At 36.5% G+C, this 15931-nt stretch overlaps 1 protein-coding gene across 10 annotated transcripts in view; it reads right to left on the bottom strand.

The window, feature by feature from the left end:
• The window catches only part of atp2b1 (ATPase, Ca++ transporting, plasma membrane 1), an 88864-nt gene that overhangs the window by 24429 nt on the left and 48504 nt on the right, over positions 1 to 15931 (bottom strand). For all 10 annotated transcript variants that reach the window (XM_012958495.3, XM_031897582.1, XM_031897584.1 and 7 more), the window contains 8 exon segments: positions 15363 to 15617; positions 15163 to 15288; positions 14542 to 14685; positions 7186 to 7224; positions 6609 to 6764; positions 5488 to 5702; positions 4383 to 4625; positions 2812 to 3053 (listed from right to left, as the gene is read on the bottom strand). In XM_012958495.3, coding sequence (XP_012813949.1) covers positions 2812 to 3053; positions 4383 to 4625; positions 5488 to 5702; positions 6609 to 6764; positions 7186 to 7224; positions 14542 to 14685; positions 15163 to 15288; positions 15363 to 15617 — 1420 coding nt within the window.

Here is a 15931-nt window from a genome sequence, read left to right on the forward strand (position 1 = left end):
TGGACCCAGGTTAATTATAAAGCTATAATACAGGAAATAAAACAGGACTTAAATGTATGGACTAATAAAATGTTATCCTGGTTTGGCAGAATTAACACACTCAAAATGAATGTATTGCCTAGGCTATTGTTTATATTTCAATCTCTCCCAATGAAACCTCCATCAGACTTTTTCCTTATGTTAAATAAACTAGTCACAAAATTTGTGTGGAATAATAAATCACCACGGATCAGGCGATCCATTTTACAGCGCTCCAAAGCAAATGGTGGAACAGGATTACCAAATTTCCAACTATATCACCAAGCCTGTGTCCTTCAACGCTTGCTAGACTGGACTTACTATGAACATTCTAAAGCATGGATAGCTATTGAACAAACATACACAACTCAATCATTAAAGCTTCTTCCATGGTTGCACCCTAGCAAGAGGACAGCAATCTTGAACAGGCACCCACTACTAACATACGCTCTTAACAGCTGGGACTCCCAAAAGCATCAATTACATCTGATTTCACAAAATTCACTGCTTACTCCGCTGACATCTAATTCAGACTTTCCTCCAGGTCTTCAAAAGGGTTATTTTGCGAACTGGACACACAGCCCAACTCTTCAACTATTTCAGATCTGCCCGAATGGTGCTCTCCCTACCTGGGAACAAATTAAACATAAGTTTGCACTTACAACCTCAGACTACCTTACATATCGACAGCTTCGCAGTTTTATCTCGACGACACTTAAAGGTAGTACAGGAGACCAAATTTACACTAACTTTGAAAACCTTTGCCGACAAAAACAACCCCCCCTGCGAAATATCTCAGCAATATACCAAATCCTCTCGGCACAGGAGAACATCTCCTCAACAAATCTACCACACCTAGCGAAATGGGGGAAAACCTTGAACATAACCTTTTCACAACAAGAACTGGAGGAAATTATCGCCAAATCATACATTGGCCAAAGAAGCTGCAGAATCCTGGAGAATAACTATAAAATCCTTACCATCTGGTACAATACTCCGACTAAATTAAGTAAAATGTTTCCGGGTGTTTCGAACAAATGTTGGCGTTGTGAACAATCTCCTGGAACAATGTTACACATATTCTGGGAATGCACAGAAATACAAAAATTCTGGAAAGAGATTATCGATATTTGCAACAACAATTTACAAATGAAACTAGAAAGAAACCCAGCGGCAATTCTTCTCCATCACAACAACTCCCCCATCACCCAATACAAAAAATCCTTAACCCAATTTGCTTTAAACGCTGCCAAGATTATAATTCCTCGTAAGTGGAAAACTAAAATACTACCTACGCTCATAGAGTGGATAGCAGAGATGGAAGATATACGGCGGTTTGAGGAACTACATGCAGAATCTTACGATGCTAGGAGGAAACACTGAGCCGTCTGGCAACTCTGGTCTTCTTATCTGGACAATCTAACATAATCAAATCTGCGCAATTTGGTAATTCTTGACAAGGTGTATGCCAAACCAGGTAACTAGCCAGGACACTTTGACAGATACACAAAATATTTGGGAATGTTTTTAAGTATAAAATAATGACACAACCATTTGGATACACATGGGACTATCCATATTGTTGTGTTTTTTTTGTTTTTTTTTTTGTCTGGAACTTCCTTCCCCCCTTTTCCCTTTTCCTAAAAATTTCCAACTTATCATTTAAAACTAGCCAGTGACGGCGGACAACTGACAGCGGATAGACAGCCCGAAAAAGGGGCACGTTTGAACAGTTCTTGTGTTACATTTTTTGTATGTCTATTTCTTATGATTTACCAAACAAGTGTATAATTCGCCGCTCGATACTGCATTTTGTAAAATGATGGTAATGATTAAGTTGGATAACTGTTAAAATCCAATAAAAATAAAAATTAAAAAAAAAAAAATAAATAAACCCTTTGATTGAGAACATCATATAATCTGTTGCTAAAACATACCTTTCACAATGCTGGTCGATGCTACATTTCCAAGTTATGCAGCAGTAAATGGATAGGGTGTGTAATATTGTTTTATAATTAAAACAATGATTAAGAGGTTGCACATCTTCGGGTGATGTAAAAATTTACAGAACTTAATTAAAACCCTCAGGGGCAGATTTATGATTGCTCGAACCTTAACTCAAGTGGTGTTTTTTGTTTTTTTTTTTGGGGGGGGGGGGGGGGCTAAACATTGTTAGTAGCAATTTTTCCCTGAGCAGGCTTTCTTAAATAAGAAAAAGTTTCTTATTTTAGAAAGACTTCTTGGGGAAAAATACCTCAAACAACAAGGCTTTTTTTTTTCCCCCCAAAACCCCGCACGAGTTCCTTAACTCATGTGGGATTTCCCTTAGGATTGTTCAAGCCTGAAGGCTCTAGGTGTGAGCACACAATATTGTTATTTAGTACATGCAATTTCACAAATTTTAAACCATATCCAGTAAGTCCACCCCAGGACCCAATATCCTGAGATTGAGACTTTCTTCAAGGCTACAATACCCCAAAATTCCTGGCCTGACTCCCTAAGGACTGCTTCAGAAAGTCTCATTGCTTCTTGCTTTCACAGGGAAAAAAGCACAGTAAACAGACTTTCTTCACTTTTAAGGACCAACTCAAGTAGTTTCATTGCTGCTTGCTTCCCCAGGGATAGAAGAGCAGCAAACAGACTTTTTTCACCAATTAGCTTTTCGGACATTAAGGCTACAAAAATAGGGAATTTGACAAAAGCAAAAAAAAAAAAAAAAAATTAATTTACAATGTAATAGGGCTGTTTTAAATGAACTTTAAAATAGTCCCAGATCAGTATTTTGCTACTTACTTCTTAAGGATAATCTCAGAGGCACCCTTGCTGTACATCCGGTAGCTGCCATCAGCATTCTTTAAAACTGTGCTCATGGATTTTCTTACAGAATTAAAAGTGTACACTTTAAATAAGGTTTCCTCAGGGATTTCATTTCTTACATCTTGGTAATCCCTTTTCATATCCAAAATAAATCCCAGCAAGGCACATTCAGTTTTGTTACCAACATGGCGTGGCAAGCCACCTTCTTTTTCAGGAGGCTGGAAAGCAGAAATATAAATGAATATTGCTCGTTATACAGGAGCTGAAAATTCAGTTCACCTTTGTAATTAACAGTATATGAACTTTACTTTACACACACAGGGGCACATTTCACATTTATGTCTATTTGTTATAGAAACTACATTGCTAACATCTAGGAACATTCTAAAGCTATGACTTGTTATTTGTTCAAGCAGAGTTAAAATTCTATACATTCTAATTGGCTAAAATGGGGCTAAGGACAAAATACAACCTTCTTTTAGCAGTATTTGCATTGTGTACATTTTTGAAAAAGGTCTTTGGTGGGCAGATTCTTATCTGCCCTGTGTGCAATTTCATGTGAAAAAATGCAATGTGTGAAATTAGCCTTAGAATTCTCTTTGCCTATAAAATGAATATCTAGAGCAGGATATGCAGCGACTGTAAAACTTTTATTACGCATGGATCCTTTATCACCCCTTAACAAATATAATTATTTCCAAGCAATATTTTTTCCAATGTGTTACTTGTCCCATGCTTATGGGAAGTGACTTTCAGAAATGTACTGAACTGTACAGAACTGTACTGGATTTAGAAAAAACTAATGTTAGAAATGTTTTAGAAAAACTAATGTTATATTGTAATCCTAAATTCAAGAGATCCATTGACCCCTGTTAGCCTTTTCCCCCCTCTGGTATCACACTCTTGTATTTCTTAAAATAAAAGATTTTTTTTTCTTGAGGTTCACAAAGTCTTTAATTAAACTGACCTAAACAACTGTCCTAATATAGTACCTAGAAGTATTACACATTTAGAAAACAATGTTTTGCATGTAAGAAAGCTGATCTGCAACACACCTGGATTTCACTGACTTTTAGATAATATTTTCACTATTACCATTAGGAGCAGCAACAGAAGGTTCAATAAAACATGTCATTATAAAATACCAAAAATGTCTTCACGAGTTAGATCTAACATTAAAAAAATCTGGTTTATGTGTTTCCTTAGGGGCCTCCGCTTTACTGGATGAGAAAACGTATGAACGTTTTTTAGGAAAGTGTTATTCACAAAATAGCAGCTCCAAAAATTGAACCACAGAAAATACATTGTGCCTCTTTAATAACATTACAAACATTTAGAAAGCTAGCTTTAACAGAAACTCTCTTTTATTGTGCAGACCACAGGTGCCCACAAACTTTGTTATGGGGTGCCACAAACTAAAATTTATCAAATCAAATATGGCCCCTTGTAGATATACAGAATGTTTTTTGGTTTAAGGACACCAAGTCACCCAGGTTATTCCTAACTTAAATATAAGTAATGGCCTCCAACAAAAAACTAAACCTTACCAATATTTTCGATGTATAAGCACAATTCACAGAAATCCCTGTTAGGAGGAGATCCAACACATTTTCTGAAATAGAGTCTGGATCAGGAACCTTACGGTAATGCTTTTCATTGATGAACGATTGGACCACTGTCATCCTGTTCATGGTTAAGGTTCCAGTTTTATCTGAACAAATTGCAGTGGCATTTCCCATTGTTTCGCAAGCATCAAGGTGCCTTACTAAGTTGTTATCTTTCATCATTTTCTGGCCAAAAAAAATTAATAATGTTTTAAGATTCAATTAAAAAACATAAGGAAAGAGAGAGATAAGAGTATGATAGTTGTTATGAAGGAGCAGCAAAACAAAATTACTAGAGAGGTAAAGGATAAAATCATACAAATACCACTGTTTTGATATCAGATACACAACTAAGGAACCACAGAATTCCTCTGCCAAAAACATTTAACAGACTTGAAAAAAAAAAAAAAAACAAGTGAGAAGTAACAAAGCAAGTAGAGCAGCAATGTTGTGTGATGGTATAATGCCAATATTTATGATTACCTTAAATAAGTCTTCACACGAGACTATGTATGGTTAGCGTATGTATTATGCTTTTTTATTAATATAAATTCAGTTTCAAGTAAATGAGAAATATATACACAGATTTATATTTAATACACAAGAAACCATGAAAATCCTGTAAAATATGTCCTTATAAATGGTGATTAGTGATGCCATTGGTAATAATCATTGTTTAGTGATGCCACTTGTCACATGACTGAAACTTGTGTGTTAAAATAAATAATATACCCCCTGCAGTAAATGAGGATATTAGAAGCCAGCTCAGAGTTCCATGCCCTGTATGGTCATGGAACTCATTGGTGACATACTTATATTTTACAGAAAGGGGTATATTATTTACTATATTTGTTGATACATGTAACTTATTAGGTTTGAAAAAGTCCTGACAATGCACTCTAAGCTTAAAGAATATGCAATACAGAGCAAATGAAAGTGTTATTTTGTACTATTGATTTATGAACAATGCAACTTATTGCTGAGCAATAGCATGAAAAAACGCAAAACAAATAACAACAACAAAAGGAATTTAAGAGCAAATACATACCTTTACAGAGTAAGCAAGGGATATTGTAACTGCAAGTGGAAGACCTTCTGGAACAGCTACTACTAAAACAGTTACACCAATGATGAAAAACTTCACAAAATATTGAACATAAATTGGAGTACATTCAGCCAGCCATGGTCGCTTCTGCACCCAAAATGTGTTAATTACGAAGTAGAGAACAAGGATTATGACTGTAATTGCAGACATCACAAGACCTTTAAATAAAATTGGAGGAGGAATATAGTATTTAATATAATTCACACATATTCAAAAGGATATCTTTTTCAACAACTTTTACTTAAACTAGAGAATGCCAATACAGGTATCAGCCCTTATGAAGCACAGTTCAGAAGATCACAGTTTACCACCTGAGTACATAGATGAAAGCTACCAGTTAGACTGATATCTATGCAAAACTTGTACAGATAGCTTTTGGGCAGGTTAGAACAAACATCCTTGAAAGAAGTAGATCTTTAGGTGTATGATGGTGTGGTCTATTTCTTTGACAATAGAAGAACATCTTGTTAACTCAGTCTTACATAAAACAATACAAGTATTAGCAACCATCAATATTTATGCAAATCCATCTTTAAAAATCCAATATACTCTATTTCTACTGGTTTTCCCTTACAAAAATTTACAAGAGACAGTCAAAAAATTACATCTGCAATGCAATGCAAAAATGTGACACATTTTGCAGATTCAGTTATTTCACAAGTTCAAATTTTAATTATTGTTTCATAACGATTTGACAAATTTAAATGAGAGAATTGAAACAAGTTAAAAGTTGGTTTACCAAGTAACTGCATAAAGAAGAATAATTTAAATACACTTTGGTCACATGGGTGAAGTGGGATCCTGAGAACATTACAGCAGTCATGGCAGCCATATATCTGGATGCATACTGGCATTATATCCATATGTTTCTGATCCAATGCAATTTGGCGGGGGGGGGCTTAAACAGAAATGTGTATATTTTTGTTTGAACCAGTTTGAACAGGACATGGTGGGCTTGAAGCGCTTTGTGCCATAAAACATAACCACACATGAAATGGCTAATATTCACCTTACACAGAAAACAATGCTTCAAACAGAGTAAGAGAAATAACTGTTAGAATTACCTGCTTTGCCAATCTGAACAGCCAGCTTGGTAAGTTTCCCTTGAAGGACAGATTTCTCTTTCTTTGGCAAATTTGCTTTCTTTTTATCATCCCCATCAGCTCCCTCTTCACTCTTTAGTGGTTGCATTTCCATGGCAGCTCCATCTTGAGCTTTTGCTAAATAACAAATTAAATGGTTTGCTGGGTTCATTCCAAAATGAAAGACTTAACATTAAAAAAAGGAATAAATTGTGTGCCCTTTACGGTGCAGAAGTTAGTCACAGCACCAGAATGATAGTTTTACACAATCTTGATGCAACAAATGAAATTCTAGTAACTGGTTCATAAATAAACATATTCTTGTTTCCATTAAACTTTGCACCTCTGATTAGATAACCCCATTAGATATACATGACTCAAGGGCCCATATATATATATATAATTTCAAAATTGAGTTTTGTCATGATACAAAAGTTTTTAAACCTATGTAACTAACAATTTTGATACAAATTCAGTATATACATATAGGACATTCTATAATTTATATAGCAACATCAGTAAAGCATGCAACAGCAACATTTAATAATTAAAAAAATACCTTTGTTTCGATTTTCTATGGCGCCATCTTGCTTTTTGTCTGAAAAGAAACCATATCTCATGAATTACATGTCTGACATGGTATGAAGTCATTATGACATGCACACCCAAAAATGTGAAATGTACCCAAAATGATGTGTTTACTTTTAATAAAACAGTATAAGGCATAGGAGTGATACATTGATTACTTCATTTTTAGAGAAATAAAAAGTAAAAATAACACCAACAACTTGGTCAACTGCATGATCCAACGCTCCAAATCGAGGTCCGAGGATGGTATATGACATGATGATACAGTGTATAAGATGTTATGTATGTAAAAGTAGTCTCACCATATGGTTAAAATAGAACACAACTGATCTAATGACAAGAGGATTGCAGCTTGATCTTTGTGGAAGAAGGTAATTAGTAAAAACTAAAGCCTACCCTGATGACTTAAAGCTAGCAAACAAGGATACATTTTTCATGCAATTTGATCATTTGTGAATATTCTTTGTTGCATGTGTCTCACAAATAATTACTCTGGTATATTACATGGTCATGATTTAAAATTATTGGTTGATAATAAAGAAAACTTACTAGAAAGAACAAAAATCAACTATCCAGAAAAACAAGCACAAACACAGACCATTCAGGTTGTCAAAAACAGATACAATTTTTGTTGTTTTCTATACATAGTCCCACAATATCTAACAATCATTCTTAACGTTATCTGCAGATTCAAGACTCTTATGCAGTGCTGGCATCTGTCATCTGATGCTCTCAATTTTAAGTCACTTATCACCATAGCAACACTCACTGCCAAAAGGACACGCTGCATGACTTAAAATTGAATGTCAACCTTCCGCATGTGCTGTTGACAGGAGACTTGCAAGGGAAAATTGCTCTGGAACAGACAGTCCATACAGATAAGCTTAGTTCTAGCAAAATGAGATCTTACCAGAAATCTGATAACATGGATGAGGAGATATAGATATATATATATATATATATATATATATATATATATATATATATATATATATATATATATATATATATAGATATATATATATATATACACATATATATATATATACATACATATATACATATATATACACACACACATATATACACACACACACACATATATACATACATACATACAAGACTGAACGGAGCACACCCTATTGTAGCTCAAATGCCCTGGGTGCTGGCAAAAACAAGGTATCTTATGGTATCTGCATATATATATATATATATATATATATATATATATATATATATATATATATATATATACAGGTCCTTTTCAAAAAATTAGCATATTGTGATAAAGTTCATTATTTTCTGTAATGTACTGATAAACATTAGACTTTCATATATTTTAGATTCATTACACACAACTGAAGTAGTTCAAGCCTTTTCTTGTTTTAATATTGATGATTGTGGCATACAGCTCATGAAAACCCAAAATTCCTATCTCATAAAATTAGCATATTTCATCCGACCAATAAAAGAAAAGTGTTTTTAATACAAAAAAAGTCAACCTTCAAATAATTATGTTCAGTTATGCACTCAATACTTGGTCGGGAATCCTTTTGCAGAAATGACTGCTTCAATGTGGCGTGGCATGGAGGCAATTAGCCTGTGGCACTGCTCAGGTGTTATGGAGGCCCAGGATGCTTCAATAGCGGCCTTAAGCTCATCCAGAGTGTTGGGTCTTGTGTCTCTCAACTTTCTCTTCACAATATCCCACAGATTCTCTATGGGGTTCAGGTCAGGAGAGTTGGCAGGCCAATTGAGCACAGTAATACCATGGTCAGTAAACCATTTACCAGTGGTTTTGGCACTGTGAGCAGGTGCCAGGTTGTGCTGAAAAATGAAATCTTCATCTCCATAAAGCTTTTCAGCAGATGGAAGCATGAAGTGCTCCAAAATCTCCTGATAGCTAGCTGCATTGACCCTGCCCTTGATAAAACACAGTGGACCAACACCAGCAGCTGACATGGCACCCCAGACCATCACTGACTGTGGGTACTTGACACTGGACTTCAGGCATTTTGGTATTTCCCTCTCCCCAGTCTTCCTCCAGACTCTGGCACCTTGATTTCCGAATGACATACTTTGGACCACTGAGCAACAGTCCAGTGCTGCTTCTCTGTAGCCCAGGTCAGGCACTTCTGCCGCTCTTTCTGGTTCAAAAGTGGCTTGACCTGGGGAATGCAGCACCTGTAGCCCATTTCCTGCACACGCCTGTACACGGTGGCTCTGGATGTTTCTACTCCAGACTCAGTCCACTGCTTCCGCAGGTCCCCCAAGGTCAGGAATCGGTCCTTCTCCACAATCTTCCTCAGGGCCCGGTCACCTCTTCTCGTTGTGCAGCGTTTTCTGCCACACTTTTTCCTTCCCACAGACTTCCCACTGAGGTGCCTTGATACAGCACTCTGGGAACAGCCTATTCGTTCAGAAATTTCTTTCTGTGTCTTACCCTCTTGCTTGAGGGTGTCAATGATGGCCTTCTGGACAGCAGTCAGGTTGGCAGTCTTACCCATGATTGCGGTTTTGAGTAATGAACCAGGCTGGGAGTTTCTAAATACCTCAGGAATCTTTTTAAGGTTTTTAGAGTTAATTAGTTGATTCAGATGATTAGGTTAATAGCTCGTTTAGAGAACCTTTTCATGATATGCTAATTTTTTGAGATAGGAATTTTGGGTTTTCATGAGCTGTATGCCACAATCATCAATATTAAAACAAGAAAAGGCTTGGACTACTTCAGTTGTGTGTAATGAATCTAAAATATATGAAAGTCTAATGTTTATCAGTACATTACAGAAAATAATGAACTTTATCACAATATGCTAATTTTTTGAAAAGGACCTGTATATATATATATATATATATATATATATATATATATATATATATATAATATACACACACAGAGAGCCACACACACAGGGACTTTGCAATAAGTGAAAAATGTATAGAAAAAAATCCAACGTTTTGAGCACTAACAGTGCTCTTCCTCAGGGACAAACCAAAAGACCGTGGGTGGGTTTATACGGTCTTTTGGTTTGTCCCTGAGGAAGAGCACTGTAAGTGCTGGAAACATTGGATTTTTTTCAATAAATTTTCCACTTATTGCAAAGTTCCTGTGTGTGCGGCTCTCTGTGTGTGTATATTATATATATATATATATATATATATATATATATATATATATATATATATATACAGATACCATAAGATACCATAAGGAAACGAATTGTAGTTAAAGTTCAGGAACCGCTCTCACAGGTCTTATGTAAGTTGAAATAAATTTATTGAAGGTGAACAAACGACTAACGTTTCGGCTGGTACCCCAGCCTTTGTCAAAGTCACAGAATGAAGTGTGCACAAACCCTATAAAGTGTGTTTGGCGGGAAACCAAACAAGCAGTGGAGTGGGTCTGAGTCCACCCCGTGATGACATCACACACATGAAAGTCCACAACCAATCCACTCAATGTGTCATACAAAAAACGTATACAAACAGACAAAATACAAGGGCAAATATATCAACGGGGAGAGACACAAGGTAGAACAAAAATAGGGGATTTGAGGTCATGGTGAGGAATTTTCATATCAAAACATATATCAGTAAAAAGTGGGAATCCAAAGAATGATAGCGTGAATTCATACCATATTCTGAGCAACTTATAGTAACAACATACAGAAACGGAACAAATTTATAGTTACAATAAATTGGTAGATTGTATCTTAAGCATGCGGTCCACAATTAACAATAAAAGGTTACAAAATATATGGCGCACGGAGACCGTGTTAACGATCGTAATGAGCAAGGTTTGCAGCAACTCATGAATCGGTAATACCAGGGTCACAACGCAGCGGTGATGTTTGGGTTAGGATTTTGGTATGAACACAGTCTTTAAGCTAGTCAAAATAAGCTCCTTATATGAGTGAAGGGAGATGGTCAGCGTTGGCTTCTTGTCATGAGGCACTTTTTGTTAGCATTACTGGAATCCTGACTAGAAAAGAAGCAAAACGAACCAGGACAAGGTGCTGGGAAGACATACCGGGGGGTGAAATAAGTGTAAAAGGAGAAATGTGTCAGAAAAAAAACCATATTACCCGATCGTACTGATATGTCCCAGAGCCCAGGGAAACCTTCATAGGATAGAGACAATACGGGGTGCTGCGGTCACCTTCAATAAATTTATTTCAACTTACATAAGACCTGTGAGAGCGGTTCCTGAACTTTAACTATATATTATATATATATATATCTCAAAAGTGTAGAGGTGTTTATTCAAATCAACAGAGATGTTGATTTGAATATACACCGCTACACTTTTGATAATACTTGCGAGTGCGGACTCTCTCTACAGCTATCTTTTTCAACCTTGGTGGGATTGCACCCAGGCTACTTTGGACCTACTGATACGTGAGTGCCAGTCCATACGCACTCACGCTTTCCTTTTTCAATGAAATAGGTAAAGGATCTATTATGCAAAATGTTTGGAATCAGGGGTTTTCTAGATAAGGTGGGTTTTCCATAATTTGAATAAAACAAATCCAATAGGATCGTTTTGCTACCAGTATGGATATATGCAGCTTAGTTAGCATCAAGTACAGGTAAGGGACCTGTTATCCAGAATTCTCGGGACCTAAGGGATTTTTTCGTAATTTGGATCTCCATAACTTAAGTCTGCTAAAAATAATTTAAATATTGAATAAACCCAATAGGATTGTTTTCCCTTCAGTAAGGATTAATAATACCTTAGCTGGGATCAAGTACAAGGTACTGTTCTATTATTACAGAAAAAAAAATTATAATTATTTGCTAATAATGGAGTCTATGGGAGATGGCCTATCTGTAATTCGGAACTTTCTGGACAATGGGTTTCCGGATAAGGGATCTCATACCTGTACAAGGTACTGTTTTATTATTACAGAGAAAAAGAAAATACTTTCAAAAATGTTTAATTTGCTTAAAAAAAGCCATTTGGAGATGGCTTTACTTTACATAATTCAGATCTTTCTAGATATCGGGTTTATGAATAAGTGGTCCCAGGGATTATTAGTAAGCAATTAAGATGAATAATTTATCATTAAAAAAAAATTCAGATCTGAATAATAAGCCCTGTAGAACCAGCTACTATGTCAGATGTAACCTTGCTAATGGTTTAAAATTTTTGACAATCAAACATACCAGCCACATTTGCAACAAAAGCAGTCCTTTGGGGTAAGTTTGTACTAGCTGTGCATACAAATCAGGTTCTCAATTAGAATGAATTTCTTAAAGGAGAAGGAAAGGCTAAATCACTTGGGGGTGCCAAAATGTTAGGCACCCCCAAGTGACTTTAACCGCTTACCTTGTACCCCGGGCTGGTGCCCCTGTTAGGAGAAAACAGCACCAGCCCGGGGCACCTGCAGCGAGCCTTCCTCCTTCCGTCTTCGCGCTGCCGGCGAAATCCGTGGACCGGCGCATGCGCAGTAGAGTGAAAAGCCGACTTCTATGTTTAAGTTCGGCTTTTTCACTCTACTGCGCATGCGCGCACAGCGAATACGGAAGAGGAAGCGCTCGCAGCTACCCCGGGCTGGTACTGTTCTCTCTGAACAGGGGCACCAGCCCGGGGTAAAAAGTATGCGATTTAAGTCACTTGGGGGTGCCTAACATTTTGGCACCCCCAAGTGACTTAACCTTTCCTTCTCCTTTAAGCCACACCAGCATTGGACTTGGGTATGGGATCATTAACCTACTGAGGCACAAACATTTGCCACAGATTCAACTTTTTAATAAACCGAAACAGGTTTTCTTGCAGTATATTCTTGACATTTGAGTCATCAATTCTTCTTCTGTTTTAACACAATACGTTTTGTTCTGATTTTAAAACAAAAAATCAGATGCTACCATCAAATAACTTGACTTGTAACATTTGTCTATGGAAATGGCATACTTATACAAACAGAATATATTCAAGGTTTTTTTTCCAAGAGAATATTTCAGAGTAGGATTTGTCATTAAACCAAATAATAGAATTTTCTATACATACCTATACATTACTGAAAACGATTCCTAGGCTTTTCATCAAATATCTTCACCTTAATGATTTTTAAATGTCACCTCTTTTAAATTATTGCCACATACATGTAGAAACCAGTATTCTACAAACACAACCTCCCCTTTTTTTCCATGGTCTTGCCCCAACCCACAGTTCAATGTGTTTCATATTTTTAGATACATTTAGATGTATACCTTACAGGGTCTCTTGGGTACTTTTCCCCATTCACATGACACTGTCCCCTTCAACAAAGGTTCTTACATGGTCCGTTTGCCTTCTCTACTACAAGAGACATCAACTAAAGCAGTCTGTGCTACTTGGGCTGTGATGGATGACCCCTTCAGGAAATCAAGTGAATAACTGTGGGTCAGTCAAATCCCATATATCATCACACACCCACATCATGTCAAGCATTTACAAGACAACTATCTGGCCATAGGAAGGACTGTACAAGAGAACTGAGGTACATGCCAAGTGAGAAAAAGGAACAGGAAGCAAAGAAATATTTCAAACTTTTTGCCCCCAAACACCCTTTTCCTCATGCAACATTTGATCAGACCATATCTTCATATATTTACATGGATACGAATATAAGACTCATTTTAACTACACACTGGGAGTACTTATACAGCGATCCCAACGAGTGGCTCTTGAGCAACATGGATGTTGCTCTCAGTGTCCCCAAACCAGGTAATTATTTTTAAATTCCTAACTTGGTGGCAAGTTTTGGTTGAATAAAAACTTACTACAAAGTAAAGCCTTCTGTAAGCTGATAGTGTGCATAGAGGCTACCTAATAGCCAATCTTAGCCCTAATTTTGCACCTCCATGAACTGTTATGCTTATGTTGCTCACCATGTCTTTTTACATTTGACTGTGGCTCACAAGTAAGAAAAGTTGGGGACCCCTGACTTAGTACAACAAAAAGTAATTCACTCGACATGAAGCTTCAGGCTGAGTCCCACCAGCTAATGATCTGAACTACTTATATCTACTCTTAATGTGACCCAAACAAACAGAAAAAATCCTGACCACAAAATAGATAAGAATTAAAAACAAAAAAATAGGATAAATTATATCATGCCTGCATCTCTATCTAAAATTTAAAAATAAAAGTTATAACTGTGTCAATCTTGCAGTCCAATAACTCCAAGCTTATATGCTGAAGCATGTCACAATTTTGATACCCAAGCTCTTAGAACAAAGCTCACAAAAACCATTAAATACATAATATTTCATCAATATGTAAATAGATTGAATATCTCAAATAGGTTATCCAAACCTTATAGTTACCAAATATTTAACTCACTTTTCTTATCCTTTTTTTCTTTTTCTTTCTCTTTTTCTTCCTCATTTTCTCCAGCTCCAAGTAAAGTAAAAATTATTCCAGTTTGGGAATTCACACCAATGGCAGTAACCACCATTTTCCCAGACCCCTCCATGACATGTGTTCCTAAAAACACCGAACACAAGAGATAGAATTTTAATTAAAAAAAAAAAAAAATCAGTTGCAAACAATATTATGAGATGTATTTTATATGTAACTGTAAATAAACAAGAAAAAAATTTCAGAAAAAAGAACAAAAAGAAAATTTGAGAAAGGAGGACCAAAGTATGCTCTTCTTCCCATGCTCGTCTGAGAAAAGTAAAATTAAATCTTTTTTCCAGTGGTATAACTATATATACAGCAGACCCCACAGCCTGGGCCACAGGGTCTGCTGTACCTTGGTCCCCGGTAGGTGTGGCGCAGTAGAGGCCATCAATGGCGGGGGTGATGGGGGGGGGGGGGGGTTGAGGAAGGACTGGTCATGCCGGGCCCTCTCAAAAGTTTTTTCTGCAGGGGGGCCCGGTGTCACCAACTTACGCCACTGTTTTTCCTTAGATTGTTGAGTCAAGACATTTAATTGTAGTTAATACATATAATACCAACCTGAAAGCAGCAAAGGATCTTTTTCAAGCGTTTTCTTTACATGATCAGATTCTCCAGTTAATGAACTTTCATCAATTTTCAGATCATTTCCTTGAATGAGCACTCCATCAGCAGGCAGAAGATCACCTTTATTACAAATATCAAATCAAAATCACGGTAGACAAACAAGATGAAAGGCAAAAGAAGTGGTTAACAATTACCGTATTTAATTTGTGCAATATCTCCAACAACTATGTCAGCCACAGGGATTTGAATAACTTGCCCTCCACGAACAACCGTAAATTTCTGCTCTTGTTCGATCCGGCTCTGCAAGCCCCTAAATTGTTTTTCTTTGCTCCAGTCATTGAAAGCTGTTACTAAGACTACACATACAACAGATACAAGGATAGCACCTCCTTCAATCCAGCCTGCTTCCCCTTCTTCTTCCTCTACAGCACCACTAGCTTGACCACACACTTGAAAAAGAAAAAAAAATAACTTTTAATAACATTCATAATGCAAATTAATTAAAATATACACATCTTTATGACAAACTCTTACCACTTCCCATCCTCACACGGTCATTAAACATTAACTTGTCATTATCTGCATTCAGCACATAGTCCCCTACTTTTCCTTAATTACTTCCTTACTCCTTAACTCGCAGCATACAGAAATTATTTTCAGGCATGCTTTGTTTCTGGATAATGGAATTCACACTATCATCCAAAATCAAATATCCGAGCCGCTTACTGTATTACACTAACACTAAGCAGCTTAGATTAATATA

This window comes from Xenopus tropicalis, chromosome 3, assembly GCF_000004195.4.
Source record: "Xenopus tropicalis strain Nigerian chromosome 3, UCB_Xtro_10.0, whole genome shotgun sequence".
In the NCBI taxonomy this organism is placed as follows: domain Eukaryota; kingdom Metazoa; phylum Chordata; class Amphibia; order Anura; family Pipidae; genus Xenopus; species Xenopus tropicalis.